The sequence below is a fragment of the Rhincodon typus genome, chromosome 14, assembly GCF_021869965.1.
Source record: "Rhincodon typus isolate 14 chromosome 14, sRhiTyp1.1, whole genome shotgun sequence".
NCBI classification, from domain to species: Eukaryota; Metazoa; Chordata; class Chondrichthyes; order Orectolobiformes; family Rhincodontidae; genus Rhincodon; species Rhincodon typus.
The window spans coordinates 840,297-859,966 of NC_063345.1; the positions used below are offsets into that span (position 1 = coordinate 840,297).

At 45.9% G+C, this 19,670-nt stretch overlaps 1 protein-coding gene across 1 annotated transcript in view; it reads left to right on the forward strand.

Moving 5' to 3' along the window:
- Positions 1–641: 641 nt before the first annotated feature.
- The window catches only part of slc9a6a (solute carrier family 9 member A6a), a 40,880-nt gene continuing 21,851 nt past the window's right edge, over positions 642–19,670 (forward strand). Inside the window, exons 1-4 of the mRNA XM_048605247.1 lie at positions 642–669; positions 6,060–6,165; positions 11,003–11,144; positions 17,153–17,258. Of these exons, the coding sequence (XP_048461204.1) occupies positions 642–669; positions 6,060–6,165; positions 11,003–11,144; positions 17,153–17,258 (382 nt within the window). The remainder of the gene's footprint in view (positions 670–6,059; positions 6,166–11,002; positions 11,145–17,152; positions 17,259–19,670) is intronic.

Here is a 19,670-nt window from a genome sequence, read left to right on the forward strand (position 1 = left end):
GCAAAGAAGGGAAGGGGGGAGAATAGGAGAGCAATTGTAGTGGGGGATTCGATAGTAAGAGGCACAGACAGGCGGTTCTGTGGACCCGAACGAGATGAAAGGATGTTATGTTGCCTCCCGGGTGCCAGGGTCCGTGATGTCTCGGATCGTGTCTTCAAGATCCTTAAGGGGGAGGGTGAGCAACCAGCAGTCATGGTACACATCAGTACCAATGACATAGGTAGAAAAAGGACTGAGAATGTGAAAAACAAGTACAGGGAGTTAGGTTGGAAGCTGAAGTCCAGGACAAACAGGGTAGTTATCTCTGGATTACTACCAGTGCCACGTGATAACGAGGTAAGAAATAGGGAGAGAGTGCAGCTAAACACATGGCTACAGGGCTGGTGTAGGAGGGAGGGCTTCCATTATGTGGATAATTGGAGCACATTCTGGGGAAGGTGGGACCTGTACAGTAAGGACGGGTTGCACCTGAACCGGAAGGGCACAAATATCCTGGGAGGGAGGTTTGCTAGAGCTGAACGGGATGGTTTAAACTAGTTTGGCAGTGGGTGGGGAACCGGATTTGTAATTCAGAGGATAAGGTATTCAGCCTTCCAACAGACACAACAGAGAGTGAGGTTGTTAATAAAGAAATACGGTCGATGGAGCGTAATTGCGGACACCAAGATGGTTTGATGTGTGTATACTTCAATACTAGAAGTATCAGAAATAAAGCGGATGAACTTAGAGCATGGGTCGGTACTTGGAACTACGATGTTGTGGCCATTACAGAAACTTGGGTAACTCGGGGAGAGGAATGGTTGTTGGAAGTTCCAGGATTTAGATGCTTTAAAAGAAATAGGGAGGGTGGAAAAAGAGGTGGGGGAGTGGCATTGCTAGTCAGGGCGAGTATAGCAGTGACTGAAAGGCAGTTCAAGAATGATATGTCGACAGAGTCAGTTTGGCTTGAGGTCAGGAACAAGAAAGGAGCAGTCACTTTGTTAGGGGTTTTTTACAGTTGCAGAGAAGTGGAGGAGCGGATTAGGAGGCAGATACTGGAAAGGTGCAGAAGTCACAGGGTTGTAGTCATGGGTGACTTCAACTTCCCAAATATTGATTGGAAACATTTTAGTTGTAATAGTTTAGATGGAGCAGATTTTGTCCAGTGCGTTCAGGAAGGATTCCTGACACAGTATGTAGGTAAACCAACACGTGGAGAGGCCACTTTGGATTTGGTGCTTGGCAATGAACCGGGCCAAGTATTGCACCTGTTGGTAGGAGAGCATTTTGGCGGTAGCGATCATAACTCTGTTTCTTTCACGATAGTCATGGCTAAGGATAGGTACATACAGCAGGGTAAAGTTTATAATTGGGGGAAGGGTAATTACAATTCAGTTAGGCCAGAACTGGGTAACATAAATTGGGAACAGATGCTGTCAGGGAAGAGCACCACAGAAATGTGGAGATTGTTTAAGGAATGCATACTGCATGTGCTCGATATGTTTGTCCCTAGCAGGCAGAGAAGATGCGGTCGAGTGAGGGAGCCATGGTTCTCGAGAGAGGTCGAACGACTGGTTAAGAGGAAGAAGGAGGCTTATGTAAGGTTTAGGAAAAGAGGAATGGAAAAGGCTGTAGAGGGATACAAGTTAGCCAGGAAGGAGCTGAAGAAAGGGCTTAGGAGAGCTATAAGGGGGCATGAGAAAACCTTGGCGGATAGGATCAAGGAAAACTCCAAGGCGTTTTACACGTATGTGCAGAACAAAAGAATAACCAGAGAAAGGGTGCCGATCAAAGATTGTAAAGGGACTTTGTGCACAGAGCCTAAAGAGATAGGAGAGGTCCTTAATGAATACTTTTCTTCAGTATTCACAACTGAGAGGGACCTAGTTGTAGAGGAGGACAGTGTGTAACAGGCAGGTAGGCTAGAGGAGGTTGCTGTTAGTAAAGAAGATGTGCTAGGAATTCTGAGGAAGTTGAAGATAGATAAGTCCCCCAGGCCTGATAGGATTTATCCAAGGATTCTATGGGAAGCGAGGGACGAGATCGCAGGGCCTTTGGCGATGATCTTTTCGTCCTCACTGTCCACGGGTATAGTGCCGGAAGATTGGAAAGAGGCAAATGTCATTGCCTTGTTCAAAAAAGGGAACAGGGATAACCCCGGAAATTACAGGCCAGTTAGTCTTACGTCAGTGGTGGGCAAATTATTGGAAAGAGCTCTGAGAGATAGGATTTATGATCACTTGAAAAGGCACAGTTTGATTCGTGATAGTCAGCATTGTGAGGGGTAGATCATGCCTCACAAACCTTATTGAATTCTTTGAAGAGGTGACCAAACACGTGGATGAAGGTGGAGCAGTGGATGTGGTATACATGGATTTAAGTAAGGCGTTTGATAAGATTACCCATGGTAGGCTCATGTAGAAGGTAAGGAGGCATGGGATAGGGGGAAATGTGGCAGATTGGATTCAGAATTGGCTGACCCTTAGAAGACAAACGGTGGTAGTGGACGGAAAATATTCAACGTGGTGCTCAGTTACGAATGTTGTACCACAAGGACCTGTTCTGGGTCCTCTTCTATTTGTGATGTTTGTAAATGATTTGGATGAAGGAGTGGAAGGGTGGATTAGCAAGTTCGCGGATGATACGAAGGTGGGTCACGTTGTGGACAGTGCGGAGGGCTGTTCTAGGTTACAAAGGGACATTGATAGAATGCAGAGCTGGGCTGAGAAGTGGCAGACGGAGTTTAACCCTGAAAAGTGTGAGGTGATTCATTTTGGAAGGACAAACTTGAAAGCAGAATACGGGGTTAACGGAAAGATTCTTGGCAGTGTGGAGGAGCAGAGGGATCTTGGGGTTCATGTCCACAGTTCCCTGAAAGCTGCCACCCAGATGGATAGAGTTGTTAAGAAGGCGTATGGTGTGTTCGCTTTCATTAATAGAGGGATTGTCTTCAAGAGCCGTGAAGTTATGCTCCAGCTATACAAAAGCCTGGTTCGGCCACATCTGGAGTATTGTGTCCAGTTCTGGTCACCTCATTACAGGAAAGATGTGGAAGCATTGGAAAAGGCGCAGAGGAGATTTACCAGTATATTGCCTGGAATGGAGGGAAGGTCTTACGAGGAAAGGTTGAGGGAGCTCGGGCTTTTCTCTTTAGAACGACGAAGGATGAGAGGTGACTTGATAGAGGTGTACAAAATGATCAGAGGTATAGATAGAGTAGACAGCCAGAGACTTTTTCCTCGGGTGGAGGTAGCTTTTACGAGGGGACATAGTTTTAAAGTGAAAGGAAGTAGATATCGGGGAGACGTCAGAGAGTAGTAGGGGCGTGGAATGCATTGCCAGAGAGGGTAGTGGAGTCGGCCTCATTCGGGGCATTTAAGCAGCTATTAGATAGGTATATGGATGATCGTTTAAGGTAGGGGTGGAGGTTAGATAGACCTTAGGTTTAGGGTAAAAGTTTGGCACAACATCGTGGGCTGAAGGGCCTGTACGGTGCTGTACTGTTCTATGTTCTATATCCACAAATCATGAAGGTAGCAGGGTAAGTAGATAAAGTGTTTAAGGAGCCACATAGGTTACTTATCTGTATTAGATTAGGCAAAGAATATAAGAGCAAGGAGACTCTGCTGGAAATGTATAAAACACTTGTTATACCCCAACTGGAGTACTGTACTGTGTGCAGCTCTGGTCATCATGTTCTAGGAAGGGTGAGGATTACACTTGTGAGGGTGTAGAGGAGATTCACCAGCATGTTGCCAGGGCTGGAGGGTCTGAAACATGAGGAAGGATGAAATAGACTGGGATTATTTTCCTTGGAGCAGTGGAGATTGAGAGGGGACCTGATAGAGATATATACAGTTATGAGGAACGTAGAGACGTTGAAAAGGAAGATACTTTTTCCACTAGTTCAGGAGTGACTAACGTTATGGACCAGATCAAACCCCCTCAAAATATTTTAACAAGGTCACCTAAATCCTAACTTTTTCTTATTTTAAAGGTAGATGTGAAGTGCCGTGTTCCAAGTGCAATGTGAATGGACAAACTACTTGATGTTAAGCAAAACACAATTTATTTAAATGCTATAATTAAAATACAAACAAAAGAAAGAGGAATTTGGAATGACGCAACTATTGGAAAACTTAACTGAATAATCGATACAGTACCTATTACTAATTAACTGTTCCAATATAGTTACATCCCATAAACATACCCCTTGGCAAAAAGGCAGATTCAGACAGATTCTCACATGCAGTTCTCCAATCCAGGAGGAAAAAACATCAAGAGGAGGAAAAAACACCAGCCAGGAGTCATTCACTGAAGCTTCCAACTCTTTTGAGACCCCAAGAGCCTCTGCTTAAAACGAAACCTAAAAACTTTTTTAAAAACTCACAAAGCCTGGTCTGAGAGAGCTGGCCACCCCCAGGCTGCTTCCATTGTTCCAACATTTAAAAAAAAACCACAAGGCCTCCCAAATTGTTTGTTTTCTTAGGGACAGCTCAGTATCTCTGCCTCACAACCTCTCTTCAAAACAAAACCAGGACAAAAAAAACCTCTTCAAGTGACAGCATCGTCACACTAACTGGGCCATAGATTTACAATAAAACATAGAAAGCTAACAGCAGAGTTGAGGAGAAATGTTTTCACCCAGAAGCTGGTGGGAGCCTGGAACTCACTGCCTGAAAGGGTGGTTGAATCAGAAACTCTTGTAACATGTAAGCAATATTTAGATATTCCCATGCATTCCCATAGCCTCCAGGACTATGGACCAAAAGCTGGAAATGGGGTTAGTGTAATCAGATCTTTGTTAACAACACAGACATGATGGGCCAAATGGCCTCCTCTATATGCTGTAACCATCTAAGTCTGAGATTTAGCAGATGGTTCCACATTTGACATTCAAGTCAATGTGGAGAAACTGGGAATGTTCTCCTTGAGCCAGAGGAGGTTAAGAAGGGGTGACTTGGTGGCTCAGTGATTAGCACTGCTGCCTCACAGCACCAGGGACCCCGGTTCAATTCCAGCCTTGGGCAACTGTGTGTGCAGAGTTTGCACATTCTCACCGTGTCTGTGTGGGTTTCCTCCGGGTGCTCCGGTTTCTTCCCACAGTCCAAAGATGTACAGGTTAGGGTGGATTTGCCATGCTAAATTGTCCCATAGTGTTCAGGGATTTGTAGGTTAGGTGGATCAGCCATGGGAAATGCAGGGTTACAGGTATAGGCTAGGGGGGGTGAGTGTGAGTGGGACGCTCTTCGGTGAGTCGGTGTGGATTTGTTGGGCCAAATGGCCTGATCCTGCGCTAGGGATTTAATGACTCTATGATTCAAAGAGGACAAGAAACATGATGGAACTTGATAAAGTGAGGAAGGAGAAGCTGTTGCAGGAGTTTTGGTAACCAGTGTGATATCACCTGAAGGTAACATGTAAAAGAAAATGGGGAGAGTTTGCTTTACCAGCAAATTGTATTGTGGAGCACAGTGAAAGCACATTCAGTAGGAGCTTTTCAAAGGAAAATGAGCTTCTGGAAATATTTTCAAGTCTACCAGGAAAGAGCACTGAATGGAAACTGATTGAATAGATCATTTCAAGAGCTGACCAGGTATAATGGGCAGAGTGGCCTTTTCTGAGTGGGATTGTGTTCAGTTTCTAAATACCCAGTCCAACCCCCAACCCCTGCCACAGGAAGACTGTCTGGTGTTGCTTCTGTGTCCCTCTCCCTTTCGCTCTCCCCACTTTATCCCCCTCTTTTTCTTCCCCCACTCAATCTCTCTCCCTGCCCTCCTTCTCTCCTCCCATTTCTCTCCCTGTCCCCTGCTCTATCTTCTATCTCACCTCTCTTTCTTCTCTCTCCAGCCCTCCTCCTCACACCTCCCTCTCTTTCCCCTTCCTCTCTCTATATCCCCTTCTCTCTGCCAATCCCTCCACCCCCTACCTCTCCCTCTCCCCCGCTGTCTCTCCTTTCCTCCCCCACCCCCATGTCTACTAGTAGCTGCTGAGTTTCCAGTGAATTGGACTGTTAGAGGGGAGTAGCAGTGGATGGTACTACCAGGAGGGTTTTATTAATGAGATCTGCCCTTTTGCAGTGACTGTGCTCGCAATATTCAACGAGCTGCAGGCTGATGTGGATCTATACGCGCTGCTGTTTGGGGAAAGTGTTCTCAATGATGCTGTTGCCATTGTCCTGTCTTCGTAAGTATTTCCTGCAGCTGACTATAGAATAAGAGAACCTTTCTCTGTTGGTCACATAAAAATGACTGTTGATTAATCTCATTGGTGCCCAGCACTAAGAAACAAAGAAAGATTTGGATTTTTCATTTCCCTTATGCTATGTTTAAAAAAAAATTTTATTCTGCAGTTATTGTCACAGTAACTCAGCCATTCAGTCAGTTTTTAGCTAGGCAGTGGAATGCCAGGAATACCAGCATCACACAGCAGGTTAGATAAGGACTGAAGCTTCCTGTCCAATACACCAACACCCAGTCTCTCTCACCCCCAGGGCAGGAGCTGTGAGTCAGCAGTTTCCGGCCCCACATTGTCAATCCTTTAAGCTTTGTGCTGTCAATGTCACAGCCTGGCACTGGGCTAAAGCTCATAAACGTATTTCATGTTGACAATGTGCAGCATGCAGAGTGAACTTCCCCTCATCTCTGGAATGGATTTGAAACTTGCTGCACGAATTGGAAGGTTAGAGCCACCACATGGTGCTTCAGTCACATCAATATCTGCATTAACACCTGATAATAAATCCCTGATGTTTGATATTCCTGTCAGTCACCTTCCAGGGTGGAATAGGGCATTTGGGAAATCCCAGTGTGATCTAGCTGAGTATCAAATAAAAGGGGCTACAGGCAAACATCTTCAAAGGCATCCCAATAATCAGATCTTTCTTTCACAATAAACACCATTTTCTACAGCAACCTACAATAGCTGTCAATGTGGGAAATGTTTGAATTGGGTAGAATGTGACTGAGAATGAGCAGCTCAGTTGTTATCTGTTTCAGTGTTAAAGATGTTTGTGAGTTTTGCAGAGAGCTGAACTTTAAGATGGGTGGGAGTAGTTATGGAATCCTGTCCTGACAGCAGTTGGCAAGTCAGTACCCAAGAAGCAAAATGTGAAGATTGTGCAGTTTGGAAGCTGGAACATGAGGACAGTGTATCCTGGAATGAATGAGGACTCACAGTCAATGGACGATCAACTATAAGCTACAGGCCTTGTGATGATGACATTATTGCCCTGTCAGAAAGTTGATGGCATGACCTGAGCATGATGAATATGAACAGTGTTTCTGTCAACAGGTTGATGCCAGTCATTGAGATGCTAGTCCCGATTCATCACCATATAACTTTTGTCTACCATTGGATGGAAGTTTTATCACCATTATTTGTACTTATTCACCAAAGTGATATGTCAGTGCTGAAGACAAAAATGTCTTCTCCCACACTCTGTATGATAATGTGGAACGTCTGCCTTATGGAAAAAGCACATTAACATGAGTTGGATCTGATTGAGTTTCTTGCCAAACATGGCTCTGTCTTCAACGTGTTAGCAAGATGAAAGAAAATGGACTCTTGGGCTGCCCCTTCTACCTGGGAATTCACCAGATGATGCTGATGACGCAGCAATAATCTCTGAAGCTGCAGAAATGTTTGAGAAATCAGAAACAGGACCATCCCTGAACAGATTAGAAAATACTATCCCCATCCCTTTCCCCCATTGTATTGGGTCTCAGGCACTCCTTCAGAACATATTCGATGATATCCCCTCACAACTGGGAAAACCTGGGCTTCCAGGTGAACTTCTCAAGTATGGAAGCCTGACTTGGGACCACATCTCAATGACTACTTTCTCCTTTGCTGGAGAGAAGGTTCTGTCCCACAGGAAATGTGTGCTACAAACCACGACACAAGAACAAGGTGACAGAGGAGACACCCAGAATTACCAAGGCATCTCAGTCCTCAGCCACACTGGCATGTCCCTCACCAGATTCACTGTAACAAGGTCCCAGAAAATAGCCAACAGAATATACCCAGAGGTACAATGTGGATTCAGAACAGGCTGGTCAACATGAGCCATGGTATAACCCCAGCTTTGAGAGGTGCAGGGAGCAGCAAACATTGTGGCTCACTTCTATGGATCTCACAATAGCACTTGTCACAGTGAACAGAATGAGCCTCGACCAGATATTAGTGAAAATCCCATCTTCCCAAGCTTCTGTCTCATACCATCCAAAAACATATTCAGTTCAATGCCCCACCTGTTAGAATCTACAGCTTTGGGTCAGCAGGAAATATCTCAGGACAAGGGGGCCGACCAGTTCGGACCGAGATAAGGAGCAATGCCTTCACTCGGTCTTATGGCTATTAGGAGCTATCTCCCCTGGAGGCTGTGGCTGCTTCATTGTTGAATATATTTCAGGCTGGGACAGACAGGTGATTGGTCTTTGGGAATCGAGGGAAACAGGGAGTGGGCGGGAAAGGGAAGTTGAAGACTAAGTTTAGCTGTGATAGTATTGAATGGTGAGGCAGGACTGAATGGTCTCCACCTGGTGCTTTTCTCATGTTTTTCCATCTGGTTTTGAGCAGGAGTTAACTTAGAAATGGGTTGGCTGCTCAGTGTGACATGGCCTTTGCTCCTGGTTTGGTTGGTGTATGTAACAGGCCAGGAGTTCAATAAAGGACATCAGCAACATTGAGCCTTTTTAGTTATCCTCTGCCTCATAACTTGGCAAAACTAGTAACATTCAGTTTGAAATGAATCCCTGTCTTTCATCAAATTACTTTCACTCTTAACATATTTAAATACAATAATCATAATCTGTTTACAGAATTCTTAATTGTTATGGGAAAAATACAGCACCTGACTCCATTGGAACTCGACTGTCTAACACCACAGGGTTGGAGTAAACTATAAACACGTGTGCAGAGACCACTGGATGTGGAGTAAACTCTACTTGTCTAAACTCCTGGTAGCAATTGCATCAATGAAAAGATACGAGCATACATGAATATGCAGTGTTTGCACACTCCTGATTGTAATATTTACATATATGAATACATAATCACACGTGAATTGCATGAATATATAATATCTACTGGTGTAACATTTACATATAGAAGTGTAACATTTGCAGCATTATATGCACTTGCATCTTTGAATATTTTGTACCTGTTTGTATATGTAATATATGCAAACCCTAATACGTAGTATTTACATGCACAAGACACAACTTACATTCATTGTACAATCATCTGAATATATGTGTAATATTTGTGCACACAACTGCCTAACCATTACATACAGCTTGACTTCTCAAACATGTAGAGACAAAATCTCCAATTCTGGGAGTTTGTAAAATGCAGTTGCTACTCAGGTTTCCCTTTCTGACTCTCAAGTGCATGTTATTGTTTCTGCATTTTTGTTTGGTGTATTATTCCATACCTGGGAGATCAATTCAACCCAAAATAAAAGCAGTTTGTCTCCAGATAAGAGAGCACAGTGTTCCTGGGTGCTGGACCTCTGGTTATTAACCAGAGTATTGATGGGCTTGTGTCTACCTCTTCAGATGAAGATCCTCTATAAAGACACCAAAGATCCCTAAGTGCCCTGTGAAGATTGAGTTGTGATTTGCTGCTCTGCAGTTCACACCTAATTTGAATTCTGGGGATTGATTTGCCCCCCTTTTTCCATCTACTTGACCCTAATGATAGGATAAGGTGACCATCAGGTTGGGTCCAGAATATTTCTCTGAAAATGTGAATGTTTGGTTCAGTACTGAGTATTGAGCTTTACTCTGGGAATACTGGGTTCCTGGAATTTGAATTTATCTAAAAAACAATCAAAATATTCCAATACAACATTCAAGTTCAACACATCACATGGTGCTGAGAGTTCTGGAGGTTATGAGCCAGTGTATGGAATAATTGATTGTGCCATGAGGTTCAGTAAGGTACCTGAGTGTGGTTAATACAAACTCTCTGTATTAAACAAGAGTTGTTTCTCATGGGATAATCTTTTCTCATCATCTGTGCTCTGCAAATCTCAGTCACCAAAACTTTACCTCAAACCAGGGTATAGGTTCATGTTTATTGCTGTCTTTATCTCTCCCTAACCCTGCCTTTCCAAGGTAATTTCCAAGACAATCCCTGAAAATGCCAATAATGGATGACGTGATTTGCAAAGGTCAGATGTCCTGGTGTGTCCTATATTTGCAATTCTCTCTGCCATCCTGAGAGACTTGTTTCTGAATGGGTAACTGAGAGGTTCAAACCAGCAGCTGGTCAGAGGCCTTTATCTCAAACCAAACTAGATCTGAGAGAAGTTTTAGAAATCAGGCGTGGCCTGGATAGAGCAGATGGGGAGAAATTGTTTCTGCTCATTAAAGGATCAAGACTGAGAGGGCACAGATTTAAAGTGATCTGGAAAGGTAGTAATTGTCATGTGTGAAAGAAACCTTTTTCAGCCAGTGAGTAGTTAGAGCCTGGAATGCACTGTCTGGAAATGTGGTGGAAGCAGGGTCCAATGGAGGCATTTCAAAGAGGTATTAGATTATTTAAACAGAAACAATGAGTGAGGGTATGTGGAAAAGGCAGGAAAATGTCACTAAGTCATGGTGCTTGTTGGAAAGTCAGTGCCAGACATCAATGGCTGAATGGCCTCCATCTGTGCCAAATCACTTCTGTGATTCTGCAATTGTTCAACTATTAACATCAACTCGATGGGCCAAATGGCCACTCTGGACATTGATGCCACACTATTAGAGGGTCAGCGCTGAGGGAGCGTGTGCCATCGGAGGGTCAGCGCAGAGGGAGTGCCGGCGTTGGAGGGTCAGCGCTGAGGGAGTGCCGGGTCAGCGCTGAGGGAGCACGTGCCGTTGCGGGGGTGTCAGTGCCGAGGGAGCGCAAGTTTAAGGGTGGAAGTAGATTTTCTTGAAGGTGTACTGTTTGAGGTCTGTGCTGTGCATGGACTGAGTGTTGCTTGATGTTGGGTTTGGTATACATTGTCTAATAGGAATCTCTGTTCCATTAGATCGATTGTGGCCTATCAGCCTGAAGGAGTTAATGCTCACAACTTTGATGTGGCTGCCATGTTCAAGTCATTTGGATTATTTCTTGGAATATTCAGTGGATCATTTGCTCTGGGATCAGCCACTGGCATGGTTACTGCCCTGATATCCTTCAGCTTCAATTCTCCATGTGGCGTCTCCCTCTCCAAACAATGGCCTTGATTACAGATTCTACTGTTACTCAGGCAAAGACTACTTGGATCCCAAACTCCTCACTAACAGAATAAAAACTAAAAGAACTGCGGATGCTGTAAATCAGGAACAAAAAACAAAGTTGCTGGAAAAGCTCAGCAGGTCTGACAGCATCTGTGGAGGAGAAAACAGAGTTAACATTTTGGGTCCAGTGACCCTTCCTCAGAACTGATGGTGGCTGGGAAAACGTCAGTTTATATGCAGAAAATAGGGAGGTGGGTGGGGTAGGGAGTAAATGATAGGATAGAGCCCAAAGAGAGAGAAAGACATTGGACAGACAAAGGAGTTGCTAACAATCAGGCTGGGAGGGTGAGTAGTTGTTAATGGGGACTGTTAGTGACTAACAGCAGGAGGTGTGTAATGGCAGGCTATGTGGTAACAAGGCCTGGTGTGTGGGGTGGGGTCTGGGACATGGGACAGTTTAGGCCCTAAAATTATTGAACTCAATATTGAGTCCGGAGGGCTGTAGGGTCCCCAAGTGGAAAATGAGGTGTTGTTCCTCCAGCTTGCGTTGGACTTCACTGGAACACTGTAGCAAGCTGGAGACAGAGATGTTGGCCAGAGAGCAGTGTGGTGCATTGAAGTGGCAGGCAACAGGCAGTTCAGGGTCTTTTTTGCGAGCAGAACGTAGATGTTCTGCGAAGTGGTTGCCAAGTCTACGCTTCGTTTCCCCAATGTAGAGGAGACCACACTGTGAGCAGCGAATGCAGTAGACTAGATTCTTGGAAGTGCAGGTGAAGTGTTGCTTCACCTGGAAGGTATGTTTGGGCCCTTGGATGGTGGGGAGGGAGGAGGTAAATGGGCAGGTGTTGCACCTTCGCCAGTTACAGGGGAAGGTGCCATAGGGCTGTGGGGAGGTGTTGGGGGTGAAGGAAGTGTGGACCAGGGTGTCCCGGAGGGAACGGTCCCTGTGGAAGGCGGACAAGGGAGGGGAGGGGAATATGTGTCTGGTGGTGGCATCTTTCTGGAGGTGGCGGAAATGGCGTCTGATGATCTTCTGGATGTGGATGCTGATGGGATGGTAGGTGAGGATCAGGGGAACCCTATTGCTGTTGCAGGAGGGAAGAGAAGGGGTGAGGGCGGAAGTGCGGGAGATGGGTCGGACCTGATTGAGGGCCCTGTCAACAACGGAGCTGGGGAATCCTCGGTTGAGGAAGAATGTGGACATTTCGGAGGCTCCCTTGTCAAAGTTGGCCTCATCTGAACATATGCAACGGAGATGGAGGAACTGAGAAAATGGGATGGAGTCTTTACAGGAAGTGGGGTGTGAGGATGTATAGTCCAGGTAGCTGTGGGAGTCGGTGGGTTTGTAATGGATATTAGTGGCCAGTCTATCCCCAGAAATGGAAACAGAAATGTCGAGGAAGATAAGGGAGGAGTCAGAGATAGACCAGGTGAAAGTGAGGGCAGGGTGGAAATCGGAGGCGAAATTGATGAAGTTTTCCAATTCTAGACGAGAGAGGGAAGCAGCACCGATGATATCATACATGTATCGGAGAAAGAGTTGTGAGTGGGGGCCGGAATAGGACTGGAACAAGGAATGATCCACGTACCCCTTCTCTTCCAGTCCAAACATACCTTCCAGGTGAAGCAACACTTCACCTGCACTTCCAAGAATGTAGTCTACTGCATTCGCTGTTCACAATGTGGTCTCCTCTACATTGGGGAAACGAAGCGTAGACTTGGCGACTGCTTCGCAGAACATCTACGTTCTGCTCGCAAAAAAGACCCTGAACTACCTGTTGCCTGCCACTTCAATGCACCACCCTGCTCTCTGGCCAACATCTCTGTCTCCGGCTTGCTACAGTGTTCCAGTAAAGCCCAACGCAAGCTGGAGGAACAACACCTCATTTTCCACTTGGGGACCCTACAGCCCTCCGGACTCAATATTGAGTTCAATAATTTTAGGGCCTAAACTGTCCCATGTCCCAGCCCCCCACCCCACACGCCAGGCCTTGTTACCACATAGCCTGCCACTACACACCCCCTGTTGTTAGTCACTAACAGTCCCCATTAACAACTATTCACCCTCCCAGCCTGATCGTTAGCAACTCCTTTGTCTGTCCAACTGTCTTTCTCTCTCTTTGGGCTCTATCCTATTGTTTACTCCGTACCCCACCCACCTCCCTATTTTCTGCATATAAACTGATGTTTTCCCAGCCACCATCAGTTCTGAGGAAGGGTCACTGGACCCGAAACGTTGGCTCTGTTTTCTCCTCCACAGATGCTGTCAGACCTGCTGAGCATTTCCAGCACCTTTGTTTTTGTTCCTCACTAACAGCTAGGGACTAGTGCCAAAACTGGGAGAGCTGTCTCACAGATCTGTCAAGCAAAGCTTCACATAGTCATACTTACAGAATCGTATCTTACAGACAATGTCCCAGACACCACCATCACCATCCCTGGATATGCCCTGTCTCACCGGCAGGACAGACCCAGCAGAGGTGGCGGAACAGTGGGAAACAGTCAGGAGGGTGTTGTCCTGGGAGTCCTCAACATTGACTCCTGACCCCATAAAGTTTCATGGTAGCAGATTAAACGTTGGCAAGGAAATCTCCTGCTGGATACGATGTACTATCCTCCCTCAACTGATAGATTGATACTCCTCCATGTTGAGCAGCACTTGGAGGAAGCACTGAGAGTGGCAAGGACAGAGAATGTACTCCAGGTGGGGAATTTCAGCGTCCATTATCAAGAGTGGCTCGGCACAAGTACTACTGATCAAACTGGTCGGGTCCTAAAAGACATAGCTGCTAGACTGGGTTTGCATTTTGTGTATTCGTTATTGCCATCCTTAATTGCGTTGAATTGCTGCAGACCTTCGAGTGTAGGAGCTTAGACAGTGCTATTAGGGAGGAAGTACCAGGATTTTGTCCTATCATCAAAACTTCATCACAACATTGGACCAAATGGACGAAAGAGCTGGATTCCAGACATCAAGTGAGAGTGACAGCCCTCGAGATCAAGGCTGCATTTGACCAAAAATGGCATCAGAGAGCCCTAGCAAGACTGGAATCAGTGGCAATTGGGGGAAAACTCTCTGCAGGTTGGAGTCATACCTGGCACATAGGAAGATGGTCGTGGTTGTTGAAGGTCAGTCATCTCAACTCCAGGACATCTCTGCAGGAGTTCCTCAATGACCTTCCCTCCATAATAAGGTCAGATGTTTGCCAATGCTTGCATAATATTCAGCACCATTTGTGACTCCTCAGATACTGAAGCAGTCCATGTTCAAGATTGAGACTGGGCTGACTAAAGGCAAGTACAAATGTGCCACTAAAGTGCTAGGCAATGACCATCTCTAACAGGAGAGAATCTAGCGATCACCACTTGACATTCAATGGTGTTACCATCACTGAATCCCCCACTAACAACATCCTGGGGGTTACTATTGACCAGAAACTCAACTAGACTCACCACATAAACACAGTGGCTACAAGAGCAGGCCAGAAGCTATGAATACTGTGGCGAGTAACTCACCTCCTGACTCCCCAAAGCCTGTCCACCATCTGCAAGGCACAAGTCAGGAACGTGATGGAATACTCCCCATTTGCCTGGATGCACACAGATTCAACAACATTCAAGAAGCTTGTCTCCATCCAGGACAAAGCAGCCCCCGCTTGATTGACACCACATCCACTCCTTCCTTCACCGATGCTGAATAGCAGCAGTGTGTACCATCTACAAGATTCACTGCAGAAATTCACCAGAGATCCTCAGACAGCTCTTTACAAACCCACAACCACTTCCATCGAGAAGGACAAGTGCAGCAGATACATGGGAACACCGCCCCCTGCAAGATCCCCTCCAAGCCACTCACCATCCTGACTTGGAAATATATCACCGTTCCTTCACTGTCACTGGGTCAAAATCCTGGAATTCCCTCCCTAAGGGCATTGTGGGTCAACCCACAGCACATGGACTGCAGTGGTTCAAGAAAGCAGCTCACTACCACCTTCTCAAGGGGCAACTAGGGACGGGCAATACATGCTGGGCCCAGCCAGCAACACCCACATCCCATGAAAGACTAAATGAAAAATGAGTCAAAGTGTACTTGCTGGTGCCACTCCGTCAATGGGTTTGATCAGATTATCTGGAAGTTGTGACATTGCTGTTTGTGGGATCTTGCTGTGTACAAAATGGCCACAACTTTCCCAAAATACAACAGTGTCAATGCTTAACAGCCTTCATTGGCTGTGAAATGCTTTGGGTTATTCTAAGAATAGGAGAAGTGCTAATCAAGTGTAAGTTCCTTTATTTTTGTTCAGTGAGCTGCCCAGACTCCAGGGTCTGCAGAGTGACAACGTATCAGATGTGAGCAGTTTCCTCAAATTTCTTCCGGAAGGTTCTAACTGGAGCTTGAAATGAACGAAGCTGCAAGCAGTACGTACATTGTACGGAACAGAGTCTTCCAAGGGATCTTTGAGTGTGTCTCACTCCCTCCCTTATCACAGAGTGTGTCTCCTTCACTCTCACAGGATTAAGGAGGTTTTGATGGGTTTAAAAATGAACAAATCACCATGGTCTGGGTGAGTTGCATCCCAGCCTCTTATGGGAGATGAGGGAGAAAATTACAGGGGCTCTGACCCAAATTTGTAATTCCTCTCTGGTCCCAGGAGAGGTGCCACAGGACTGGAGGACAGCTAATGTGGTCCCACTTTACAAGAAGGGTGTTAGAGATAGACCAGGGAACTACGGACCAGTAAGTCAGCAGTTGGGGAACTATTGGAGAAAACAGTGAAAGAGAAAGTTAATCTCTATTTGGAGAGGCCAGGTTAGATCGGGGATAGTCAGCATGGCTTTGTCAGAGTGAGGTCATGCCTAACAAACTTGATTTGAATTTTTTGAGGAGTTGACCAGCTATGTAGATGAGTGTAGGACATTTATATGGATTTCAGCAAAGCCCTTTGACAAGGCCCCACATGGAAGACTGATAAAGAAATTAAAAGCACATGGGATCAGGCTAACTTGGCAAGGTGGGACAGGGTGGTGGTAGAAGGCTGTGTGACTGGAGCTGTGTGTGTAGTGGTATACCATAGGGATCTATCCTGGCTCCTTATTGCTCATGGTCTATATAACTGATGTAGATGAGAATGTGGTTGGGGGATGATCAGTAAATTTTGGATGACGCAAAGACTGTCTTAGGTTGCAGGAGGCTATAGACAGATTGCTCAGATGGGAGTCAACCCTGATGCACTTTGGAAGAAGTAACAAGACAAGGGTGTACTCAACAAATGGCTGGATACCAGGAAGCTCAGAAACACAGAGGGATTATGGGATGCTTGTCCACAGATCGCTGAAAGTGGCAGGTCAGGGTATTGGATGGCTAAGAAGGCACACAGGACACTTGCCTTTATCAAACGAATTATAGATTATAAGGGCAGGGAGGTTATGTAGGAGCTGTACAGACTGTTGGTCAGGCCACAGCCAGAGTACTGTGTGTAGTTCTGGTCCCCACACTATAGCAAGGATGTGATTACTCTGGAGGGGATGCAGAGAAGATTCACCAGGATGTTGCCTGGAATGGAGCAGGTTAGCTAATGAAGAGAGGCTGGATAAACTCGGGTTGTTTTCTTTGGTGCAGAGAAGGTTGCGGGGGGATCTGTCAGAGATGTATAAGATCATGAGGGGCATGGACAGGGTGGATAGGAAGAAGCTGTTTCCCTTAGTTGAAGGGTCAATAAGAAGGGGAAATTATTTTAAGGCAAAAGGCAGGAGGTTTATTGTACCTGGGAGGGTAGTTGGATTGGGAAACCTCAGCCTCATAAAAAGTACTTGGATGAGCACCTGAAATATCATAATATCATAAGGCTATGGGCCAAGTGTTGGAAACTAAGACTAGTGTGAGTACATTGGTGCAGGCTGAAAGGCCTCTCTGTGCTGAATAACTCTCCCCTGAATATTTCCCTTAACCTGTACACGTTACAAAATTCACCAGACTCCGAGATTTTCAGTTGCTGGAGACAGCCCTTTTTTTCCTGATGTCATGGAGTACCTTCCTATTGGCTGAAGCATGTGGTTTCACAGGTGAGTGCATAGGACAGAGCCATAAAACATTCACACATTCACCCTCTAAAAGGTGTCATTACAGTATCGTAATGTAGTCACTCTGCGTATACGGTCTGATCCAGATCCCCTACATTATTTACCTCTGAGGGGGGAGGCTTTGGGTATGTGCATGTATGTGGGAGTTTAGGGATTGATGGAGCTATGGGCAGAGAGCAGAACAGTAGAATTAGTTTGGGACAAAACCAAACTTACTGGAGAAACAGCAGGTCTGGGAGCTTCTGTGGAGAAAAATCAGAGTTGCCGTTTCAGGTCCAGTGACCTTTCTTCAGAACTAGTGGTAGCTAGGGAAAAGATGATTTTAATAGCGAAGATGGGGTGGGGGAAAGGGGAAGATGGAAATAGAGCCCAAAGAGAGAGAGAAAAAGAAATTGGACAGATTAAGGAGTGGTTGAAGCTCAGTCTGGGGGAATGAATAGCTGTTTATGGGGACTATTAGTAGCTGACAATGGGTAATGTGTAATAGCAGATGGTGTGATAACAAGGCCTAGTGTGTGTGTGGATGGGGGAAAAGCATGATGAAAGGTGCTCAAGCCCTAAAATATTAAGTCCAGAGGGCTGCAGGATTCCCAAGCAGAAAACGAGATGTTGTTCTTCCAGCTTAGATTGAGCTTCGCTGGAACACTGCACCAAGCCTGAGACAGAGATGTTGGCCAGGGAACAGGGTGGGGTGTTAAAGTGGCAGGCAACTGGAAGCTCAGCATCTTTTTTGTGATGAGAACGTAGGTGTTCTGCAAAGCAGTCACGCAGTCTGTGCTTTGTTTCCCCAATACAGGCCTGCTGATAAGGGTAGTGTTGTTGTTATCTGGCATACTGACCTCTACATTGCAGAGGCTGAGCGCCAACTCTCAGATACCTCCTCCTATCTTTCCCTGGACCATGAACCCACCACAGAACATGAGGCTACTATGTCCACAATGGTCACTGGTGATCTCCCCCCACCCCACCCCCACGTCCAAGCTCATAGTCTCCCAACCACGCACAACTCGCTTCTATCTCCTTCCCAAAATCCACAAACATGACTGCCCAGGCAGACCCACTGTTTCTGCCTGCTCCTGCCCCACAGAACTCATCTCTTCCTCCCTCAACTCAATTTTCTCTCCCTTTGTCCAGTCCCTTCCCACTCACATCCACTATTCATCTTGCACTTTTCATCAGTTTCAGAATTTCCAGTTTGCGGGTTCTGGCCGCTTCCTCTTTACCTATTCCACACTAGGAGGGTCTTAAGGCTCTCCACTTATTACTAGAGCAAAGACCTGAACTGTCCCCACCTACCACCATCCTCCTCCACTTGGCCGAGCTCATCCTCACCCTCAACAACTTCTCTTTTAACTCCTCTTGTTTTCTTCAGGTCAGGGGGTGACCATGGGTACCTGCATGGGCCCCAGTTATACCTGTCTCTTTGTGGGGTACATGGAACATTCCTTGTTCCAGTCCTATTCTGGCCCCCACCCACATCTCTTTCTCTGGTATATCGATGATTTCATTGGTGTGCTGCTATTTTTTTCTTTATTGATTCACGGGATGAGGGTGTTGCTGGTTAGGCAGCATTTATTGCCCATCTTTAATTGACCCGAGGGCAGTTAAGAGTCAGCCACATTGCTGTGGGTCTGGAGTCACATGTAGGCCAGACCAGGTAAGGATGGCAGTTTCCTTCCCTAAAGGACATTAGTGAGCCAGATGGGTTTTTCTGACAATCGACAATGGATTCACAGTCATCATTAGATTTTTAACTCTGGATATTTATTGAATTCAAATTCCACCATCTGCCGTGGTGGGTTTCAAACCCAGGTCCCCAGAACATTATCTGGGTCTCAGGATTAGCAGTCCAGCAATAATACCACTAGGCCATTGCTCCCAGCCCTTTCAAAGAACAACACAGTACAGGAACAGGCCCTCTGGCTCTCCAAGCCTGTGCCGACACAATTTGCCCTTCCATACTAAAACTCTCGTCTGGAATTGGAAAAGTTTATCTATTTCACTTCTGATTTCCACCCTACTCTTACCTTCACCTGGTCCATTTGTGACTCCCCCCTTCCCTTCCTTGACATCTCTGTTTCCATTTTGAGTGATAGACTGGTCACCAATATCCACTACAAACCCACCAACTCCCACTGTTATCTTGACTATACATCCTCACACCCTGCTTTCTATAAAGACTCTATTCAATTCTCCCAGTTCCTGGGTCTCTGTCACATCTGTTCCAATGATGCCAACTTTGACAAGGGAACCTCAACTGAGGATTCCCCAGCATTATAATTGAAGGGTTCCTCAGCTGGGTCCAAACCATCTCCCACACCCCCACCCTCACCCCCTCTTTTCCCTCCCACAACAGTGATTGGGTCCCCCTTGTCCTCACCTACCATCCCACTA